The 24,988-nt window shown below is 42.6% G+C and overlaps 1 protein-coding gene across 1 annotated transcript; it reads left to right on the top strand.

Moving 5' to 3' along the window:
- Positions 1-19,119: 19,119 nt before the first annotated feature.
- LOC311138142 (acidic mammalian chitinase-like) lies at positions 19,120-23,872 on the top strand (the record flags this gene model as incomplete). The annotated part of the gene is made up of 11 exons (XM_084172811.1): positions 19,120-19,159; positions 19,578-19,607; positions 19,735-19,936; positions 20,329-20,385; positions 20,466-20,631; positions 20,832-20,956; positions 21,103-21,226; positions 22,354-22,539; positions 22,755-22,877; positions 23,188-23,326; positions 23,492-23,872. The coding sequence occupies 11 exons, from the start codon at positions 19,120-19,122 to the stop codon at positions 23,773-23,775; spliced, it is 1,476 nt and encodes a 491-aa protein (XP_084028937.1). The 3' UTR covers positions 23,776-23,872.
- Positions 23,873-24,988: the final 1,116 nt, after the last annotated feature.

Below are 24,988 nucleotides of genomic sequence, written 5' to 3' on the forward strand. Positions count from 1 at the left end.
TAACTTTTTGGTAAAAACTCAACTCGTCGTGTTTGGAGGACAAAGAATGCTGAGTTGCATCCAAAGAACACCATACCTACTGTGAAGCATGGGGGAGGAAACATCATGCTTTGGGGCTGTTTTTCTGCAAAGGGACCAGGACGACTGATCCGTGTAAAGGAAAGAATGAATGGGGCCATGTATCGTGAGATTTTGAGTGAAAACCTCCTTCCATCAGCAAGGGCATTGAAGATGAAACGTGGCTGGGTCTTTCAGCAATACAATGATCCCAAACACACCGCCCAGGCAATGAAGGAGTGGCTTCGTAAGAAGCATTTCAAGGTCCTGGAATGGCCTAGCCAGTCTCCAGATCTCAACCCCATAGAACATCTTTGGAGGGAGTTGAAAGTCTGTGTTGCCCAGCGACAGCCCCAAAACATCACTGCTCTAGAGGAGATCTGCATGGAGGAATGGGCCAAAATACCAGCAACAGAGTGTGAAAACCTTGTGAAGACTTACAGAAAACGTTTGACTTGTGTCATTGCCAGCAAAGGGTATATAACAAAGCATTGAGAAACTTTTGTTATTGACCAAATACTTATTTTCCACCATAATTTGCACAAAAATTCATAGAAAATCCTACAATGTGATTTTCTGTAAAAAAAAATCTCATTTTGTCTGTCATAGTTGATGTGTACCTATGATGAAAATTACAGGCCTCTCTCATCTTTTTAAGTGGGAGAACTTGCACAATTGGTGGCTGACTAAATTCTTTTTTTCCCCACTGTAGGCCCAAACTGCACCATTTTGTTTCGCTCCGTCATCCCACGCACTTTCAACATTTAGATAATAAAACATTTGACCTTTCCATTGTGTTAACGATGGAGGATTGGTTGATTTCCAGTTAAGTATATGTGTTTTTTTCAAGATGACTGATGAGAAAAGTTTGTCTTGAAATATGCAGACAGACAGATTAAATGTAAATTTACATTGTTGTACTTCTGACAGCCAACTTTCTAACTCCGCCCTTAACCTTTGGATCTTATACAATGAGTGTACACCTTCCTAAAATTGAGTTGCACCCCCTTTGCCCTCAGAAAAGCCTCAATTTGTCGGGGCATGGACTCTACAAGGTGTCAAAAGCGTTCCACAGGGATGCTGGCCCATGTTGACTCCAATGCTTCCCACAGTGGTGTCAAGTTGGCTGGATGTCCTTTGGGTGGTGGACCATTCTTGATACACATGGGAAACTGTTGAGCATGAAAAACCCAGCAGCGTTGCAGTTCCTGACATGACTCACTCTCAAAGGCACTTAATATTTTGTCTTGCCCATTAACTCTCTGAATGTCGCACATTCTCAATTGTCTCAAGGCTTAAAATTCCTTCTTTAACCTGTCTCCTCCCCATCATCTACATTGACTGAAGTGGATTTAACAAATTACATCAATAAGGGATCATAGCTTTCACCTGGATTCACCTGGTCAGTCTATGTCATGGAGCAGGTGTTCCTAATGTTTTGTACACTCAGTGTAGCATTCCCAGAAGGCATTAATTTTGGGGTCATTGTTAGGGGGGGGGGGGGTATACAGAAGATAGCCCTATTTGGTAAAAGACTAAGTCCATATTATGGCAAGTACAGCTCAAATAAGCTAAGAGAAACGACAGTCCATCAATCCTTTAAGACATGAAGGTCAGTCAATACGTAACATTTCAAGAACTTTGAAAGTTTCTTCAAGTGCAGTCGCAAAAACCATCAAGCGCTATGATGAAACTGGCTCTCATGAGGTCCTCACAGGAATGGAAGACCCAGAGATACCTCTGCTGCAGAGGATAAGTTCATTAGAGTTACCAGCCTCAGAAATTGCAGCCCAAATAAATGCTTCAGAGTTCAAGTAACAGACACATCTCAACATCAACTGTTCAGGCCTTCATGGTCGAATTGTTGCAAAGAAACCACTACTAAAGGACACCAATAATAAGAAGAGACCTGCTTGGGCCAAGAAACACGAGCAATGGACATTAGACCAGTGGAAATCTGTCCTTTGGTCTGGAGTCAAGATTTGAGATTTTTGGTTCAAACCGCCGTGTCTTTGTGAGACGTAGTGTGGGTGAACAGATGATCTCTGCATGTATATTTACCACTGTAAAGCATGGCGGAGGAGGTGTTATAGTGTGGGGGTGCTTTGCTGGTGACACTATCTGTGATTAATTTAGAATTGAAGGCATACTTAACCAGCATGGCTACCACAGCATTCTGCAGTGATGCGCCATCCCATCTGGTTTGGGCTTAGTGAGACTATAATTTGTTTTTCAACAGGACAATGACCCAACAACTCCAGGCTGTGTAAGGGCTATTTTACCAAGAAGGAGACTGATGGAGTGCTGCATCAGATTACCTGACCTCCACAATCCCCCGACCTCAACCCAATTGAGATGGTTTGGGATGAGTCGGACGGCAGAGTGAAGGAAAAACAGCCAACAAGTGCTCAGCATATGTGGGAACTCCTTCAAGACTGTTGGAAAAGCATTCCAGGTGAAGCTGGTTGAGAGAATGCCAAGAGTGTGCAAAGCAGTCATCAAGGCAAAGGGTGGCTATTTGAAGAATATCAAATATAAAATATATTTTGATTTGTTTAACACTTTTTTGGTAACTACATGATTCCATATGTGTTATTTCACAGTTTCGATATCTTCACTATTATTCTACAATGTAAAAAATAGTAAACTTTTGAATGGTACTGTAAGTAGTCACATCGCTGTGTCAATAGATATAAGAATCACAAATTGCACACCTGTATTGTACAATATTTGCACAATATAATTTTTTTAATTCTTCAAGATCTGTCAATTTGTTTGTTGATCATTGCTCGACAGCCATATTCAAGTCTTGACATAGATTTTCAAGCTGATTTCAATCAAAACTGTAACTAGGCCACTCATGAACATTCAATGTCTTCTTGGTAAGCAAATCCAGTATATATTTGGCCTTGTGTTTTAGGTTATTGTCCTGCTGAAAGGTGAATTTGTATTCCGGTGTCTGTTGGAAAGCGGACTGAACCAGGTTTTCTTCTGGGATTTAGCTCTATTCTGTTTATCTTTATCCCCCCCCCCCCCAAACACTCCCTAGTCCTTGCCATTGACAGGCATACCCATAACATGATGCAGCCACCACCATGCTTGAAAGTATGAAGAGTTGTTCTCAGTGACGTGTTGTGTTGGATTTGCTTTGTATCCAGTTGTCAGTTCGACCACACACTGTTAATATCTGTAATCAATATAACTTAATATCTTGAATGTGCTGAGAAAACACAGATATGCAATGTATACAGTTAGTATTTGCCAACATGAAGAGAGAAAATAGGATGTCACATTATCTCATGATATTGAATGAGTCCATATCCGGCCATCGGAAATGTCAGTGTGTCACGACTTCCGCCGAGGCTGCCTCCCCTCCTTGTTCGGGCAGGCTTCGGCGTTCGTCGTCACCGGAGAACTAACCACTGCCGCCCCAATCATCATATCAATTGTCTTGTCAATCACACACACCTGGTTCTATTCCCCTAATTAGTCCATGTATAAGTGTTCCCTCTGCCCCCTTGTCCTTGTGGGTGATTGTTTGTTGTGGAGGTTAGTAGCTCGGTGGAGCTCTTGGATTAGATATCAACGGGAGTATTTTTCCCGTGTGCCTTGTATTTTCCAGTGCACCTGTTTTGTGCCCTGGAGTGTGTTTGAAGCATTTCTGCGTAAGCTTGTATTTTTCGGATTAAAGCCTGTTTCTGTGATTTACCCTCCTGCGCCTGACCCCTTCAACACCACCTTATCACAATGTGTGACATTCAGAGTAATCCCAATATCATTTATGTCTAAAATAATTTGTCAGGATATGTTGCATATCCACCAAACTCAAAATATGCATTGGACATGGTCTGTATTCTCTAGATATATAAAAAATGTGTCATGTAAAGATATCCCCTGATATGGACCCTTTTCACCCAGTGAAACAGGATGCATGTTTTGGAATATTTTTATTCTGTACATGCTTCCTTCTTTTCACTCTGTCTATTAGGTTAGTATTGTGGAGTAACTACAATGTTGTTGATCCATCCTCAGTTTTCTCCTATCACAGCCATTAAACTCTAACTGTTTTAAAGTCACAATTGGCCTCATGGTAAAATCCCTGAGCGGTTTCCTCCCTCTCCGACAACTGAGTTAGGAAGGAAGCCTGTATCTTGGAGTGACTGGGTGTATTGATACACCATCCAAAGTGTAATTAATAACTTCACCAATGTGTACAGGTTTACCAGAGCAAAGAGTCTATCCTGTTAGCTGACATTACCAATAATAGTTTTTCCTATCAGCAAACATGTCTAGGTCAATAAAGTTATGACATTAATTAACTAGTCAGTTATTTAGCTAGCTAGCTATTTATGACTGGCTGTACATTGCTTTGACCTAGCTAGTTAACTTTATCAACCGGAGAGACATTCAGGACTTACCTACAATTCCTTGCTAGTTGTCTAATGCTAGCTGTAAACAACCGAGTTGACTTCCTATTTAAAAGGCCTTGAGTAGAATAACTAGCTAGCTAGCTAATTAACGTTAGTATTTTAAACCACCCAGTCCTATGATTAAATGTCTTTAATTTACAGTGTTCTTTGTTTTTGGCAGTAAATAATTTTGTAGATCAAGGATATACACCTGTAATCCACTAACACATTTGAAAATACAGTACAACCCCAATGAAAGTAAGAACACACTACATTTGTTTTGTACATTTACCTTTTTGTCAATATTGTAATAACATGATGTTCTACTGGAAAACTGCCTTTATCTATGTACGTGGGGGTGTGTAATAATCTCCCAACAATCCGACACCCCCAGGTGCGAGCCTGCTTTGAGAAAGTTCTAGATGTAGGAGATAGACTCTATCTTTTACCAATCACAAGACGAGAGGAAGAGGATCACCAACAATGAGAGGTAGGCTACACCTGCAGTCAGACTGTTACTAGGAGGGTGTGTGTGGGTGGTCTTTCGTTATTTAATTTCTCACTGATCATTTCTGTCATGTCCTGATCTCTCATTCCCCCTCTCTCTCCCTCCCCTTTCTATCTTTCTCTCTCCCCCTGTTCTCCCTCTCTCCTTCTCTCTCCCAGTGTGAAGGATGTGTATAATGAACTCCACAACAGTCTCATGACCATCAATGAGCAGGACAAAACTGTGCTGGTGGAAGAACACCCCACAGACCGGGCATGCCCACTGACTGGCCTCAGTTCCAGGTGCAACACACACACACACACACCGAGCTAATGGAAGTTAATGGGGCCTGATGGAGTGTACTGTAATATGGGATGATGTAGATTTCAGCCCCTTTGTTATTGTCAGACTTAGTCTAATGTAGTGAACAGTGTTACAAGCTAATGTAGCAGACTGTATAACAGTGGTGTGTGGTCAAACAATGTGACGATTATTAGAGACTGTTACAGGGTAATATACTGGACTGGCCTGCCTTGTTGTTCAATGGAGTGTAATGAAACCTCTCTTTCAGGAGTGGGCACCAAAAAAGAAAAGCAAAAAAAGGAAGAAAGAGGTAGAGGCACAGCAATGCACAATAGAGGTGAGCATTTCCTTATGACCTCATGCTACAGTACTCACTTACCATCTCATTATGATGAATCATCAATTCCTAATTACTGATTGGGTTGTTAATTATTTGTAGATAGTGTTAGTGTATGGTTGATTTACAGTTATGTCTCCTCTGTCTTTGAATGTGTGGATGGATGCATTCACAGACACAGCGATCAGCTTGTTGGGGTGGGGAACTGGGAGCAAAGTGCTGTAGCTGTGGGAGACGGCAACAGAGAGGGCTTCGTCCTGAACCCTATGCTAAGAATCAAGGAGTTAGCGAGGTAACTTTGTTCAACTCTGAGTTCAACTCGGTAGAACCGGTAGCATGAAAGTGGCTCACCTTTTAGACAGGTACATTTCTATGGCAATGAATCCTTCATAACCAACCTGCTCCGGGAGAGGCTAACTCAGGGCTAACTCCATTTATCCTGAATGAAGTGTCTGAGCCACGAGTTGAGAACCAATTAAATCAGATACCATCCCTCTCGCAAAAATAGTCATGTTAAAATACATATCATATTACATATTTAGCAAGGACAGCATTAGCTTTCCAAACTGTACGTTTGTAGCGCGATTGTATTTAGAAATTTGCAAAAGGCAAACTGACAGCCACAACCAACCATAGACATACAGTGCATTTGGAAAGTATTCAGACCCCTTGACCTTTTCCACATTTTGTTATGTTACAACCTTATTCTAATATCGATACAATTGTTTTTTTCCCTTCATCAATCTACACACAATACCCTATAATGACAAAGAATAAACAGGTTTTTAGAAATGTTAGCAAATTTATAACAAAAAATATATCACATCTACATAAGAATTCAGACCATTTACTCAGTACTTTATTGAAGCACCTTTGGCAGCGATTACAGCCTTGAGTCATCTTGGGTATGATGCTACATTCTTGGCACACCTGTATTTGGGGAGTTTCTCCCATTCTCCTCTGCAGATCCTCTGAAGCTCTGTCAGGTTGGATAGGGAGCGTCACTGCACCGGAGAGACAGTTTGGCCGGGCGGCCAGCTCTAGGAAGAGTCTTGGTGGTTCCAAACTTCTTCCGTTTAAGAATGATGGAGGCCACTGTGTTCTTGGGGACCTTCAATACTGCAGACATTTTTTGGTACCCTTCCCCACATCTGTGCCTCGACACAATCTTGTCTCTGAGCTCTACGGACAATTCCTTCGACCTCATGGCTTGGTTTTTGCTCTGAGATGCACTGTCAACTGTGGGAACTTATATAGACAGGTGTGTGCCTTTCCAAATAATGTCCAATCAATTGAATTTACCACAGGTCGACTCCAATCAAGTTGTAGAAACATCTCAAGGATGATCAATGGAAACAGGATGCACCTGAGCTCAATTTCGAGTCTCGTAGGGTCTGAATACTTATGTAAATAAGGTGTTTTTTATTTTGCTAAAATGTCTAAAAACCAGTTTTCACTTTGTCATTATGGGGAAAAATAATAATTTAATCAATTTTTGAATAAGACTGTAACGTAACAAAATGTGTAAAAAGGGAAGAGATCTGAATACACTATATAATCCATAGATGGCATTTCCCATTCAAGTCAAGACAGGCAGGCATTGCTAGTATACCCATGAGTTTAACAGTCAAATTGCCAGGGTTAGGCGTTCCAAAACTCTTCTATGGATTATATGTCTATGGCCATAACACAACAAGCTGTTCCACAGAGAGGAGTGGGAAACACCAAAGCACACCAAAGACAGCATTAACGATAAGTAAAAAGATAAAGACAACGCTTCTAAAAGCCTATTTCACACAATAGCCTGCTGAATTTGCGAGATACCTTTTCTTTCATTTTGAGTTCGGCACAAATGAAAATGTGGTACTAACTTACCCATGGATTGATATTTCAGCATTGTCTCAATGACGAGTTCGGCGTTCGACTAGCCATGTGCGACATTCGGCGTACGGAGTCAACTCCACCTATGGCTTCCTTTCCATGTAAACGTGAGTATCCTCCCCTCAGCTCCTTAATGTCTCAATGGCTTCTCAATCTATTTTTAGAAGGTTTAGTAGTGCATTATCTGTCTCGACAAGCACCCCATTTCCAACCAGAATACATTTATTTATACTGGTATACCTTACTGATAAGACCATTTCAATTTTCTCTCCTTCCCATCTACCCCTCTCTCCCCTCTCAGTGTTCTTCTGGAGAGGCCTACCTCGAATGAATGAGACCGAGGGCAACCCCCCATTACCACCACCTCGTCTCACTAAAGAACGATAAAGGCAAGACTGAGGAGTACAAGTACAGTACCATGGTCTAAGAGAGAGAGTCGACATGAATGAGTAGTGCCGAGGGCAGGTAGGTCACGAGAGGAATGACAGACTTACACTAATACATGATCACATACAAACATGTAACAGAGTTAAGAACGTGCCATAAGCTCACTCCACAGCTAGCTTGAAATGTTGTGGTTGAAGCCATCCAATTGGTAACTTTTGGGTGGCTCAAACTGTTGGTACGTTGTCAAGTAGGACAGTCATGTGTGTTTGCGTGCAGAGGATCACTGATTCAAGCCCAGTGTGGGACAGGGACAGTGGAGGAAGATAAACTGTTTTTGCATTAGCACTGCACACCTGATTCAAATCATCAACACTTGATGATAAGGTGATTATTTAAATTGGCTGTGTAGTGTTAGGGCAAAAACTAAAATGTGCACCCCTTTGGGTCTCCAGGAACAGGATTAAGAAATACTGTTCTAACTAGGCTAATCACATTCCCCGTCTCACCTCTCACTGGCTACCGTATGTAGACATGATCCAACTCTGTGAACACATCAGTCGCGTTAGTAAACTAGGGGTCGCGACGGTGAATGACTAGGCCCGCTGCGCTATGAAACCATAGACTATTGCAGAGACTTTGATATTACCGTCTGCAATTGATATGGTGAAAACAATTTGTGGGGAGGTAGAGGCACAGAAACTCACATCAATACCTACAGTGAGGGAAAAAAGTATTTGATCCCCTGCTGATTTTCTACGTTTGCCTACTGACAAAGAAATGATCAGTCTATAATTTTAATGGTAGGTTTATTTGAACAGTGAGAGACAGAATAACAACAACAACATCCAGAAAAACGCATGTAAAAAATGTTATATATTGATTTGCATTTTAATGAGGGAAATACGTATTTGACCCCCTCTCAATCAGAAAGATTTCTGGCTCCCAGGTTTCTTTTATACAAGTAACGAGCTGAGATTAGGAGCACACTCTTAAAGGGAGTGCTCCTAATCTCAGTTTGTTACCTGTATAAAAGACACCTGTCCACAGAAGCAATCAATCAATCAGATTCCAAACTCTCCACCATGGCCAAGGCCAAAGAGCTCTCCAAGGATGTCAGGGACAAGATTCTAGACCTACACAAGGCTGGAATGGGCTACAAGACCATCGCCAAGCAGCTTGGTGAGAAGGTGACAACAGTTGGTGCGATTATTCGCAAATGGAAGAAACACAAAAGCTGTCAATCTCCCTCGGCCTGGGGCTCCATGCAAGATCTCACCTCGTGGAGTTGCTATGATCATGAGAACGGTGAGGAATCAGCCCAGAACTACACGGGAGGATCTTGTCAATGATCTCAAGGCAGCTGGGACCATAGTCACCAAGAAAACAATTGGTAACACACTACGCCGTGAAGGACTGAAATCCTGCAGCGCCCGCAAGGTCCCCCTGCTCAAGAAAGCACATATACAGGGCCGTCTGAAGTTTGCCAATGAGCATCTGAATGATTCAGAGGAGAACTGGGTGAAAGTGTTGTGGTCAGATGAGACCAAAATCGAGCTCTTTGGCATCAACTCAACTCGCTATGTTTGGAGGAGGAGGAATGCTGCCTATGACCCCAAGAACACCATCCCCACCGTCAAACATGGAAGTGGAAACATTATGCTTTGGGGGTGTTTTTCTGCTAAGGGGACAGGACAACTTCACCGCATCAAAGGGACGATGGACGGGGCCATGTACCGTCAAATCTTGGGTGAGAACCTCCTTCCCTCAGCCAGGGCATTGAAAATGGGTCGTGGATGGGTATTCCAGCATGACAATGACCCAAAACACACGGCCAAGGCAACAAAGGAGTGGCTCAAGAAGAAGCACATTAAGGTCCTGGAGTGGCCTAGCCAGTCTCCAGACCTTAATCCCATAGAAATCTGTGGAGGGGAGCTGAAGGTTTGAGTTGCCAAACGTCAGCCTGGAAATCTTAATGACTTGGAGAAGATCTGCAAAGAGGAGTGGAACAATATCCCTCCTGAGATGTGTGCAAACCTGGTGGCCAACTACAACAAACGTCTGACCTCTGTGATTGCCAACAAGGGTTTTGCCACCAAGTACTAAGTAATGTTTTGCAGAGGGGTCAAATACTTATTTCCCTCATTAAAATGCAAATCAATTTATAACATTTTTGACATGCGTTTTTCTGTTGTTATTCTGTCTCTCACTGTTCAAATAAACCTACCATTAAAATGATAGACTGATCATGTCTTTGTCAGTGGGCAAACATACAAAATCAGCAGGGGATCAAATACTTTTTTTCCCTCACTGTATGTCAGATAACACTGTTAAATAAAATAATTGATGCTATTGCTCACAATCAAGAGGAAATTCTGACTGAACGACTCAAAATCTCCCCAGTTTATGCTCTCCAAATGGATGTTAGCTATGAGGGCCGAGATGCCCATGCATTGACTTTTGTTCGCTATACATGTCGGGGGATGCTATTCACAAAGACATATTGTTCTGTCTCACGATTCCCGAGCATGAAATGGCACAGGGGATGTTCAGTGTGCTGCATGGCTATATTGACGAAAAACAGATTCCATCGTATCGAATGGTGGGCTTTTGCACAGATGGGGCTCCATCAATGGAGTGACGGCGGGCAGGACTCTGTACTCTAGTTATGAATGTGTCTCCCTCTGCCATATGGCACATTGTATGATACACAGAGAGCAACAGGCGGAAAAAGAGCTGAGCACAGAACTCCGTGATATACTGCAGCAGGTATCTTCGATTGTAAGCTACATCAAACCACATTCACTACGTGCCCGCCTGTTTGCAAAACTATGTGCATGACAATGTTCTATTTCAAACCGAGGCTTGGTGGTTATCGAGGGGGATTGTTGGAAAGATTTTTTGCATTAAGAGAGGAACTGTTGTCAAAAAACCCGACTTGGTTGAATTTCTGTGTAATGAAAATAAAATGTGTCTCCTTGCCTATGTAACAGACATGAACTGAATGCAAGCATGCGGGGGAATTACAAAAACATTCTACGGATGAGTGACCGAATCAGTGGATTCAGAGTAAATAATTATTATTGGAGAGAGAGTCTTTCAAAAGCAAACTATGACCTACCCTTGCCTGTGCATGTTTCTAACAGAAAACAGCATCAGTAAGTGTCCCACACAAGTGATGACTGCTCACTTCTAATGCTTGGAAGAGCACTTTGGGACCTACTTCCCAATCCGTTTCACTGTGATCATGCCAGTAAGTGAAATCGAACAGCTGATCGAGCTGTCATGTGACCGAATGCATTCACGGGTCACTACGGAGGAGTTTTGGTTCCTGACTCAAAGGGAATACCCTGCCGTCTCCCTCTGAGCATTAATGCGGCATTCAAAACAACTGGGAACTCAGAACTGGGAACTCTGAAATCTAAATTTTCGAATTCAGTGTGTTCAAAACAACTGGTAACTTGAAAAAAAACTAGCTCCGACTGGGATCTTTTTTTGGGAACGGTCAACCAACTCGGAATTCCAAGTCGGGAACTCTAGCTTTCTTTCTAGAGCTCCGACTTTCCGACCTGAAGATCACTGACGTCATGATTTGACCTCGTATTGTTCTCAGTTCCCAGTTGTCTTGAAAGCACCATCAGTGCTCTCGTCTGCATTAGAACCAAATATCAATCCAGGTTGGATGTGACAGCAGAGATGAGGTGCCCACTGTCGACCACGCCCCCTGACTTTGAGAAGCTCTGACGTGACATGCATCAAGCACACCCATCTCATTGGTGGTGGTGAGATAAGATACATTAAGTCAGACTAATTTGCACATAATATTCCCACATTAAAAGTATGTGAGGTTGACACTGTTAGAATGTTTTTCAATTGACTGCCATATCACCAAATAAAAAAGTAAACATTGGCAGTTAATTACGATAATTGTTTTCACATGGTTGGGGTCACGAGATTCTTCAGATATCAAAATGGGGTCATGGGCGAGAAAAGTTTGGGAACCCCTGTACTAGCTGGTTGATAAGCTACAGGAGCTCTGATCCTCCACCTAATCCACCCACCTTGTCTCTTGTAACCTCTCTCCCTCTACGTCGTTGGTTATTGGACTGAGAGGGATATAAACACAGACAGCTTGCAGGTACCACATTTAACAATGTGTGATTCACTCACCATTACATCATCATTTAAAATAAAGTGAATAATCTTTGTTTCATATTCTTGTTTGTGGAAAGGAGGCCAAGTAGGTAAATATGAATGGTATTGATGACTGTATTACAATCATGTTGGTAAGGTTGAACATTTTTTTATGTTTTTTATGTTTTGTAACTGGTCTCATCACCTGTTGCTAGCATTTCAATATCTAAGTTATTTATGAATTACATATTACACCTTTTAGGGGCCCTTAGCGAGATTTGGTTGGAGGGCCCCCCACCTACACTTTACATTTTAGTTATTAAGCAGATGCTCTTATCCAGAGCGACATACAGGAGCAATTAGGGTTAAGTGCCTTGCTCAAGGGATAATCGACAAATTATTCACCAGGCCCCCTGGATGTCAGGGCCCCAGGGCACATGCCCTGCGTGCCCAGTTGGTATTTGGTCATGATTACTACACGTTTAGATAGCTGGCTAGACTAACTACCAATCTAACAACTGTTAGCTGACATGGGTATTTGAGTGACTGTCTGTGACAGATATGACATCTACTAGTCTTACTCTAAATAGTAAGTCGAGACCCCACTGAGTCCCCCCAAATTGTTTTATGTTTTGGGTCGGGGCCCTCTGGTGGCCGGGGGCCCTAAGCGACCGCTTACGTCACTTATGCCTGGAACTGGCCCTGATTACACAATTGCTAGAAAGTCAGGATAAATCAGGCTAAGATGCTGCAACATCAGTCAACAGCCATCTTAGTGTAGAACAACATTGCCTGGACACTTATATGTATGATTTCGTGATAAGATTCCACATAATATTGGAGATATAGCCAAAGAGTATCTAATACCAACGATCAAGGTAAAAAATAGACATAGCTATAACGTTCTACTTATGTTTGATGCAACTGTCACGGCATTATGCTATTATATGTCATTTTAGAGCATTGTTTTGATTAGCTAACTAGCTAGGTACGTAATGTGGGGAGGTTGCTTAGATAGTTAATCTGCCTTGAATTGAATTGTGACTATGGCTGTGATAATTGAACAAAATAAGTATGTTGAGGGTCAACGTTGTCATGGTACAACGAGATGGCTAGCCAGCTAGCATACTTGAGCCATAAGTGGGCTGCTCGGACGAGACGTAAACCCGGGTGCCTGGCTCGCAAGCTAGCTATCTAGCAACTGACGTTAAAACAAAATCTTACGAAACAGAGCCTACTTTTTTGAAATGGGTATCTGCCTTGAATTCAATTTTGAACATGGCTTAGATGTGGCTGAGAACTAAAATATATTGAGCGTCGATGTTGTTAAGATATAATGCTAGCTAGCTAAAAACTTGTGTAGCTATCTACTGTTGCTAGGAGAAGGGAGAGTGGCTAGGTTTCAGTTTTGCGTCACAGCTTGGTACATAGAACATATAGATTTCCAATGAGGGCATGCTGTACTTATCACTTTGAATGAGACTGTATGATCTGTAATAATGATTATTTTTCTGTTTCTCCTTCAACAAAATGAAATGTTAGCCCCCATGTAATTTAGTTAGCTTACCTTCATTCTTTGCTATAAAAGATAGCAGAGAAAATATTGTTTTTAATTTCATCAACAACAACTTTCCCGGATATTCAAACGGAAAGCGTTTCTGATACACAATCTTTCTCGTTAATTCGAGTGTCACTGTTGACAATTTAGGGGATTTTCTTAGATGTCTTCTTAGAGATTCCCTATGGAAGAATTGCTATATTTCTATACATCCTTCCAGCAAGAAAACTAGTAAGCAGATTGCGGTGCCATCTGCAGACCATTTAGGAAATTGAGTTCTCAAAGGGTGTGCCAAATTTTGTTATTTACTGACGAGGGTAATCTCTCCTCCTTCAGGCTTCTTCTTCTTCTTTGGACTTTATATTGGGTTTGGCAATATACCACCACCAACTGGACTGGAGTGTGTCTTTCAATCGCCCACGTGGGTATATGCTCCTAAAAACCAATGAGGAGATTGGAGAGGTGGAACTTGCAGCGCGTCGAGCTTCACAAATCGAACCAAGTTATATTTTAGTGCCTGGCCATGCAGACGCTCGCTAACGCGCAATTAACTTGTTTCTATTTGTGGGGGAGGAGAATTAACGATGAGGCAGATCAAATGAACTTTGAACGCTTTTATTCAAATTCTTAAATTGCAAAAAAATAAAATAATCATAATCATGCCGCAAAAGGTACCGGATCCGGCCAAATAGGAATGAAACAGTGAGGATCCTGCTCAAATTAAGTACTGCTACTGACTCTGTAACAGTATTGCTTCCATCCCTCTCCTTGCCTCAACCTGGGCTCAAACCACAAACCCCACTTAACACATCGAGAACTTGTCACCTACAAAGCATCTTCTTCTTCTTCTTCTTCTTCTGTGGGCTTTATGGCAGACTACATCCAAAAGTTGTATTGCCACCAGCAACTGGACGATTTGAAACCAAAAATAAAATTAGAATAACTAAATCGATACTTAATAGTGATTCTAACAATCCACCCTAATAAAACTCCTTTGCTGTGAAATCTTTCAGCCCCAGGAACCGCTTGGCCACAATCACAATGATTTCAATCTTCCTAGATCTTTTCTCCACCTTAGCAGCACCATTTATCACCATTGCAATAAAGGCCACAAAGTCCACCTTTTTAACCTTTAAAATGTCAGGATCATCTTGGTGAAAGGCAACCCCTGCAGACTGCATTGAAGGCCTATCCACCACCATGCTCTTCAGGAGCACCATTCAAACCCTTTTAACCGCTGCTGCATAAGAAATGCTCTGTACAACCCTAACTTTGGCCACCTCATTTTCTTTCACGCTTGTCGGGCGTTCGAAAGACATGGCTTCATGGTTCCCACCACAATTGCAACATTTCACTTTTCTTCACTTTTATAACACATTAAATGATATTTTCCACAACTTGGACATCTCGGTTTCTCCCTTCTGCAAACCCCTGACACATGTCTTGGGATAAATGCTCTGACTTGTAGTTTATATACACCAACTGAACTTGAGTAGGGAGAGACTCCATATCAAAAAACAAAAGAACAGATCAACTCTTCACTTTTTCATCATTCACCACTCAATTCATCCTACGTGCATCAATCACTCCAGGAATATTTTTTGGATCTTTAACATTGACTTCCCACGAGACGCCAGATATTATCCCCTTGAGGGGTGCCCTGTTCTGAAGAGACACACATGTCAAACTTTTCAAATCGGGAGAGCAGCAACACACGTTCCTTCTGATCCTCAGAAGTACAAAAAATCTAAACAAACTCGCCTCTCGTGATCCTCACATCCTTCACTTTACACATCACTCTCTCCAACAGTTTGGATAGCTCAAATGGATTCTTCAAGATTGGTATTTCTATAAGCTGCTCCTCATTAATAAAGCTTACTCCTACAAGAGATAAAGGAACATTCTCATCACTGTACCCTACTTTGCTCCTTTTTCCATTCTTTTGAACAATATTCCAATCCTCCTTGATTCTACCGCCATTATATTCACAATCCACTTCATCGTCCGCCATCTTTTCCATCCTCGTCTCTAGTTACCCACCTGTCGTCGGGCTCTTCCCGACCCATCCTTACAAAGCATCGTTACCTATCACTCTACAAACGTCACGGCCCTTGCACCCTCATGCGCACGTACGCACGTTAATTCACTCACCACCATTCCTGCTGCTTATATTTATTACTATTTATTTGTATTGCTCACTTTAACTACTTGTTGATATAGCACATTTCATAGTAAATACCATTACTACTAGTTGTACCTTTTAAACCTTTTAATAGTTGTTTACCACTTGCCTTATTGTGTTAATGCTGTTATTTAGATATTTCACTAAACTGTTGGGAGGTAGCCCAATAATGGACCAAAGGAGCCTAATGTTACTCCTTATAGTCCAAGGACCTTACATGTTCTGTTAAAGACGAATTGGCTCTTTAATGAATCGATTCTCAATAGCAGTATGGTTATAGAAACATAAATCCCTCTACTTTCATATCACATCAAAATAATTTCACAAATGCAAAATATACACTTTTAACGTGTTTCTAACACAGTTGCAGCCGACAATATTTTTCAGTGACAACACGTTTGTGGTGTCCGTCTTCCGTTTACTCAGGTGTTAATAGACGCAGATATCTAATTAGAACATTATTTCTTGCTTATATGAAAGATAAGGTCCTTTTGCTTCCAAAACTGTAACACAAGCGATGCGTGTTAATGTTCAGACCGAGTGTCGGGGCTCTTAACAAAACTCCCCCGTACAGAAGACGCCTTCGTCCAATGGCTCTTATGTGTAATGCAATGGAACTGAGAGTCATGATCAAGGGCTATGTTGAGAAGTAGCTTGCAAGTAAGCATTTCATTGTACTGTTTATACCCCACTGTATCCTGAGTATATGAGAAAAAAACGTGGATTTGATTTAATTAAATTTTATTCGGTTTTTGAAGGTACAGATGCTTGCCATTTCAGGAGACAGTTCTAAAAGTAGAGTGCACCAGGGCTATGTCTCCAGTTAAATTCAGCCAGGAGGGATATACTCCTCAGACATGGCAAGCCAGCAAGCAGGGCACAGGTCAACACGGAATGCAGTTTAGCCTTTATAGGGAGCAGAAGTGGGTGGTTGAATATGCTCTGGCGTATGCTGGTGGCATTGATGCAGAGAGACTCGAGAATCTACCTCTCAGCCAGCTAGGAGTGATGCAAAAAAGCATTCTGCCAATAAGATGACTTTCAAGGAGTACCTGGAGCTCCCACCCCATCTGACAACATCCAGTCCTCACCTCTAACCGCATCAGTCAGTCTGCATTCCTACGGACCTCTACGTGCTACTCCACCACCTGGACCTCTGTCCTCCACACCTGTGCTATCCTCCACACCTGTGCTATCCTCCACACCTGTGATTTCCCACAGCCAGATGTCTGCCACTCCTAAATAATAATAGTACTAATTAAAATGGGATTTACAGCGACATCAAATCAAATCTAATTTTATTGGTCACATACACATATTTAGCAGATGTTATTGCGGGTGTAGCGAAATGCTTGTGTTCCTAGCTCCAACAGTGCAGTTGTATCTCCCGAGTGGCACAGTGGTCTAATGCACTGCATCGCAGTGCTAGCTGTGCCACTAGAGATCCTGGTTTGAATCAAGGCTCTGTCGTAGCCGGACGCGACCGGGAGACCCCCATGGGGCAGCGCACAATTGGCCCAGGGTAGGGGAGGGAATGGCAGGCAGGTATGTAGCTCAGTTGGTAGAGCATGGCGTTTGCAACGCCAGGGTTGTGGGTTCGATTCCCACGGGGGGCCAGTATGATTTTTTTTATTTTTTTATAAATGAATAAAACATTTTTTTTTAACAATAATAAAAAATATAATAATGTACCACTAACTGTAAGTCGCTCTGGATAAGAGCGTCTGCTAAATGACTAAAATGTAAATGTATCTAACAATTCACAACAATACACACAAATCTAAAGTCAAATAATGGAATTAAGAAATATATAAATATTAGGACGAGCAATGTCGGAGTGGCATTGACTAAAATACAGTATATACATATGAATACAGTATATACATATGAAATGAGTAAAGCAGTATGTAAACCTTATTAAAGTGACTTGTGTTCCATTATTAAAGTGACCAGTGATTCCATGTCTATGTATATAGGGCAGCAGCCTCTAAGGTGCAGGTTTGCGTAACCGGGTGGTAGCCGGATAGTGATGGCTATTTAACTGTCTGATGGCCTTGAAATAGAAGCTGTTTTTTCAGTCTCTCGCCATTCAAAAAACCCAAATACACTGTACAGTAAAGACTATAAAACAAGAATAATACAATAAAAGGAATAAAAGCTTCACCCCAACATGATTTGAACATGCAACCTTCTAATCTGGAGTCAGGCCCACTACTGTTGCAGCACGAGGTCTTGGTTGACCACCAGGTCTGCAGGGGAAGCATGGTTTCATGGAACTGTTCCATCAGACGATTCCTCCCCATCAGAACGGGCTTCCGCCTTGGCTTCCCCCCCTGATTAATGTCCTGAACTGGGCAAAGAAGGCAGAGTTTGCATGTGTAAAAAACTTTGCAGACAGCAAAGCGCTTAGTCAGAGTATGCTGTGCATATGCCACCCTTCAACCATGATCGCAACTTAGGCAGTGATTGTATTCAAGGAACTTATAAGCACTTAACTCCTTTTGAACAATTGATGGCGCAGCTACAGAAACGCCAGTACAAAAAAGTTAACCTGATTGTGACTCTGTAATGAAAAAAATAAACATTATTTTCTGACAATTGTTTTTTTTTGACATTGTGGATAAATCATAATTATTAGTAATAATAACAGATTCCAATAAACTAAAACTAATATGGTACCACTGTGGTAACACACTGAAATGTACACTTGATTTCTTAATAATTACTTTTTAAATGGCTGCATTGTAATACATTATTACTGTTAACAATTATCCTATTGCAAGTACCAAAACTTTTGCTCGGCAGACCATGAGGTTATACAGGTCTGTCTCAATTTTAAATAGACCCTTTGTCCCTTATCCTCTAGTCACACCTCGTACCCCTATCCCCTAGGCACTTCCCCCCAACCTTCAGCCCACTAATATTAGAACTGAAACATAAGATATGAAATATGGGGACAGCTCAACCTTGAGCTTGACTTGGTAGAATGGTCACCACATTCTTTACATCTATCCCATTTCAAGGTCAATCTCCACAAGTATATAGGGTTTTGGTGGTAGGAGAAAGGTGCTAGCTAGGGTGTAGGGGCTAGTTGTAGGGGCTATACTGAATAGGTTAAGGGGGGACTAACGTACCCATCTCTATGCTTGTCAATTTCACCAAATTATTACAACCGAAAAACAGACATGCTTTTTTTAATTGTCAGCATATCTAATAAACAAGGACATATGAAGTTCATCAGTGTTTTAGTTAAGGCAGTGGAAACCCTTGTTCAAACAAGTGACTGAGGTTGATTGTGTTTTGCTGTGGAATGGGAAAGCCATAGAGATATGAGAGCGATAGTAGTGTTCGTTGAGAGTATAAAAGAGTCCAGCAGCCTATGGAGCGATGTACAGAGTAACCATGGGCAAACTACTCATCTGCATCGGTAAGTGGAATTACTTTTAGGCTAATTTAGCTTATAACTGCACTAATGCTCTTTCTATCTGTCAAAGATTTTATTTTAATTTTCATTGTAATGGCAATTACCAACATTCAAACATACAAGGCTCTGTACTACAGCTTTGGCTCCCTGTGGAGAGAATAGGCCACTGACGAATGTCCTCTAGCTATGCATTTTGTCAATGCTACTGTGGTCAATGTTTCTAAGGACTGAGGTTGCCAGCCCCATTACCAGCCTATATTCATGTCTGAGGGGAAGAACTGCACTTTATATAATTATCATTACAGTTCTAAGTAATGCTGACTTTTTTAAAGTTTGATGTAACATAAACTCTCTCTCTTTCTCTTTCTCTTCCTCCCTTCTTTATTTCTGTCTCTCTCTTCCCCTCTTTCTCTCTCTCTAGGACTGGCTCTCCTGCTGCATGTGCAGCTAGGTATGTTTCAAGTACATTTATTTTACATGTAGCCAATCAGAGAACAATAACTCGACTTACAGAGCATGACAACCATGACTTTAAAACTGCCTCTCCTAACTCTACCATTACTACTACCGTTACATAGGGTCCTCCTACATCCTCTCCTGTTATTTCACTAACTGGGGCCAGTACCGGCCAGGAGCAGGCAAGTATTTCCCCACCAACGTGGACCCCTGTCTCTGTGACCATCTGATCTATGCCTTTGCCGGCATGGCCAACAACGAGATCAAGACCTACGAATGGGACGATGAGAAACTCTATGGACAGTTCCAGGCTCTCAAGAACCAGTGAGAGAGAGAGAGACACACACACACACAAACACATGCACAAACACACACTCAAGCAGGCATGCACACATGCACATACACATGCACGCATGCATGCAGGCACGCACAAAAATACACAAATGCAGTCAAACACATTCTCATTCAGGCATGTTCACACCACAGGAGTTTGGTGGCACTTTAATTGGGGAGGGCGTGCTCTTGGTAATGGCTGGAGCGGAATTAGTGGAATGTTATCAAATATATGAAACACATGGTTTCCATGTGTTTGATGCCATTCCATTTGCTCCATTCCAGACATTATTATGAGCTGTCCTCCCCTCAGCAGCCTCTGGTGGTACACACACATGCAAAAATAAGCCAGGACTAACCCTAAATCTTGTATTTGCTAACAGGAACAGCAACCTGAAGACTCTGTTGGCCATTGGAGGATGGAATTTTGGCACTCAGCCGTAAGTGGAGATACACACACACAAGTGCACACACACATGCCCACACATACCCTGTGTCTGAGCCGTGTGTGTGTACACAGGTTCACAGCGATGGTGTCCAGTGCAGCCAACCGCCAGACGTTCATCAACAGCGTGATCAAGTTCCTGAGGCAGTACCAGTTTGACGGCCTGGACATTGACTGGGAGTATCCCGGATCCAGAGGATCCCCGCCCGCAGACAAGGCCAGATTCACCACCCTGCTGCAGGTTAGACTCAAACACCCATACACACAAACACACACGTGAATGAACAAACACGGATGAACACACATTAATAAACACACACACACACACACACACAGATGAACACACGCACATACAGATACACAAATAAACATACGGACAAGAATGAACACATGAAGACCAAAATGAACACACACAACCCTCTGTGCGCGGTCTCCTTCTAGGAGCTGATGGCTGCCTTTGATGCTGAAGGAAAGAACACCAACCGTCCTCGTCTGATGCTGACTGCAGCTGTGGCTGCTGGAAAGGGAACCATTGACACTGGATACCAGATCGCCGAGATTGGATCGTCAGTACACACACACTGGGCATCATTCATATATTAGTTCTTATGAAGATTGTGTACACAAAAACATGCATGATCTATCAAATACTTATTGGCATATTGGAAACTCTCTCTCTGCCCCTCCCTTCCTCTCTCTCACTCCCTCTCAGGGTGTTGGACTACCTGCATGTGATGACCTATGACTTACATGGAGCTTGGGAACACAGCACTGGAGAAAACAGCCCTCTCTACAAAGGACCAGCTGATCAGGGAGACTACATTTACTTCAATGTGGTGAGTATCTCTCTCTCTCTCTCTCTCTCTCTACCTCTCTCTCTCTACCTCTCTCTCTCTACCTCTCTCTCTCTATCTCTTCCTCTGCTTATCTATCTGTCTCTTCCTGCCTATTTAGTTTTCAGTTGAGAATGAGTAGCACATATTTAAGTGATAATGCCCTCGAAGCCGGTGTTTGAAGGATATATTGGCATGGGTGTTGCCAATAAATCCTCCAAACACCGGCTTCGAGGGCATTATCACTTTTTTATTCTGTATCTATGGACGTGACACAATCATTTGTTCTAAATGTTCCATTGCCATACTGGCTGGCAAACGTTCTGATCCCTTGCTTGCTAGCTAGCCAATTACGGCTAATTTACAGTCACGTCAAAGAGTGCAGCCAGACTAACAGCAAAGTAGTGCATTTGCATTTGTTTAAGCTGTTTTCTAGTGACATTTATTTGGATACATCCATAACAATGAGCTAATGAGGTGTGATTTCGCCTGGCATAGAAAATGTGCTCTCTCGTCAGGACACTGATGTTCAGAAGAGCTAGCCAACAACACAGCTACAGTAACACAATCACTTCAATCTGAAGCTGGAAAGACTGCAAATTAGCTGTGTTTCGTTTAACCTTTTTTCAATTGAATTTTTTTTGTATATATTCATAAAAATTATGCCAGCTGATTCATGATTTCGACTGGCTGAGAAACGCTGCCTGCCTGTCTCGTCCCAACTCCTGACACATTCATTACTATGGGACAGCAGGAGATCGAATTTGAATATTGAAAATTGAAAATTGTTGCAGATGTCGGAGAGACAGACAGCAAGGTTTATATGAATCTCCGCTGTTGAAAAGGAAATGCTACTCTAAAAGAAATGACTACATGCTTTTTATAGTGGAGATCAAATGTATAAGTTGGCTGGCTGGGCTGATGAGACAGTGGATTGCGCAGTCAGATGGAACAGAGTAAATAGACATTTTAACATCATAGATTTAGCCGGTGGCAACTTGTGAAATAGACACCGGCTGGAATGCGGTTTTAACTAATTAGCATTCAGGATTAGACCCACCAGTTAAATAAATCTTAATAATTTTTCTCTCTCCAGTGTTCTCACTACCACATACTGTGTGTGTTCTCAGGACTATGCTATGAAGTACTGGAAGAGCAATGGTGCCCCCGCTGAGAAGCTCCTGGTTGGATTCCCCACCTACGGCCACACCTTCCAGCTGGCCAGTGGCTCTAACACTGGAGTGGGCGCTCCCGCCACCGGCCCCGGCCCCGCCGGACCATTCACCAGGCAGTCTGGGTTCCTGGCCTACTACGAGGTAACTGACAGGATTAGGATAGGTCTGAAATTACACCCTATTAAATTCCCAACACAGTGCGCTACATGTTTGCTCTGGTCAAAGGTAGTGTCCTATATGGGGAACAGGGTGTCAATTTGGATGCAAATCCAGTGTATGTTTTTGAGTGTTTTAAATCTACAGCTTCCTGAATCATGCAACTCCCAACCCTAACATAAGTGTGTGTGTGTCATTAGATCTGCACCTTCCTGAAGCAGGGAGCTACCCAGGCCTGGGACTCTACCCAGATGGTGCCCTACGCCTACAACCAGCAGAACCTGTGGGTCGGATATGACAACGTCAAGAGCTTCCAGGACAAGGTCTGTGTTTGTGTGGGTGTGTGTCTGTTGGGGGAAAGATATGACTAGGGGGTAATGGAGTAGCATCCTACTCTGTTTCAATGAGCCTAATAATATATGGAATTAAGCAGAAGCTTTTATCTACATGATTTACAGTAGTGAGTGCAAGCCTTTCTTATGGGTGACCACAGCGGGAATCAAATCCACGATCCTGGCATTGCATGCGCCATTCCCTACCAACTGAGCAACATGGAACAAATGATAACACTCTATCACCAACACAAATGTGTCCAATTTCACCCCCTTAAGTAAACCTTCCACTCCCCTACAGATCGAGTGGCTGAAGAACACTGGCTACGGAGGAGCCATGGTGTGGAGTCTGGATCTGGATGACTTCTCTGGAACCTTCTGTGGACAGGGCAGATACCCGCTGATCAACACTATCAAGTCTGGACTGGGAACTGGAGCCGGTGAGAGACACAGACACAAACGCAAGCCTGCATGCACACACAATCGTTCAACAACAACCCTCTCCAACACTCTCTCAAATAGTAGTAGAAATGTAGTTGAAAAGATCTCAACCCACTCTCTCTTCTATCTCCCCCCCCCACTCCTATGTCTTCCGTCTCTCCCAGGTTGTGCAGCCCGTAGTAACCCCATCGCCCCAGTGACTCCTACCCAGCACCCACTCAACCCCCCACAGCCCAGCGGTCAAGGTGGCAGCAGCGGGGGTGGCAGCAGCAGCGGTGGCAGTAGTAGCAACGGATCTGGCTTCTGCGCCGGGAAGGCTGACGGCATATACCCTGACCCCACCAATAACAACCACTTCTACAACTGTAGCAAGGGCGTGACCTACGACGAGCAATGTCCTGCCGGCCTGGTGTTTGACACCAGCTGCAAGTGCTGCAACTGGGCCTAAGAAACCATGCATCCCCCCGATTAATGAAGGAGCTGGGTCTAAAGGTTGTGTGGTTGTTAGGGCCACTGTTGTCATGGCCTATTTTAACATCAGCTCCATGTAACATGTCAAATCCACTCCAATAAACTTCCAACATTTGAACGCATCCTGCTGTCTCTGGAACATTAATTAATCTGCTCTGTTTGGGTTTGAGGTCAATTTCATTGCACTTTGAGCAGAATCACTGATCTACAAATAACCTTGCATCCCACATAACTAATCATTATGTGAACAAGATAAGCAATTCTGCTCTTCGCCTTTCTCAAACTGATTCCCTCAAACACCTTTTTTTAAAGTTTCGTTTTTATACAATTCATTCCACCACAGAGAATCGCAGTAAAAGATAAGTCCTTTATTGCTGTCAAACTTTACCAGGCTGACAGACACGGTATAAAGCACACAGAGCTTAGACTGACTCATCATTACCATGACATAATGATAGGCTCACCATTTAGTCTTTTTAACTACCATTTAATCCAATAGCAAAAATACAAAATACACATTTCAAAACTGTTCTTTTTGAGGTGCTGAATAGAAAGAATAGATGGTAAATATTATTTTCGATACAGTATTTGATTATTACTTGACATGCACCATTTTTTATAATTTGTATCCAATGGCAGGTTGTGAGCATGTTGAGAAATATGTCCGTCTTACAGTTTCATTATCCTTATACAGTACATACTGTCATGAATCCCGCTTCCTGAGTCTGTTTCCGCCTGAGTTGCCTGTTTTCTGTTCTGAAGTCTGTTTCCTGAGGTGACCTGAATGCTCCCTATCTGGTTGCCAGGCGACGAAGCTAGGCGGGAGATCTCTCTATTACCCGCACCTGCATCTCATCATCTATCTGCACACCTGGTCCTGATCATCACCTCTCCACTTCATAAGCTCTGACCTGACATCCTTTCCCTGCCGGATCGTTAGCCATGAACAGTATGTTGTGTCAGCGTATCAGCCTCAAGTTTACTAGAGTTAGTTTTGTTGTTCTGTACTTTTTGCTTGCCGTGTACTCTCCTCCGTTTACTCTGTCTACCGTCATTCTCCCGGAACAATCACCCCACCCCTGTCTGGTCGTCGGTGGCTTCTGTGACACCATTGGATCTGCCTATTCACTCCCACCAACTCACCTCTGCTGCCCGCGCCGTCTCCTGGATTATTCTGTTTCCACACTTGA

Source organism: Coregonus lavaretus, assembly GCF_964263955.1.
Source record: "Coregonus lavaretus genome assembly, chromosome: 12".
NCBI classification, from domain to species: Eukaryota; Metazoa; Chordata; class Actinopteri; order Salmoniformes; family Salmonidae; genus Coregonus; species Coregonus lavaretus.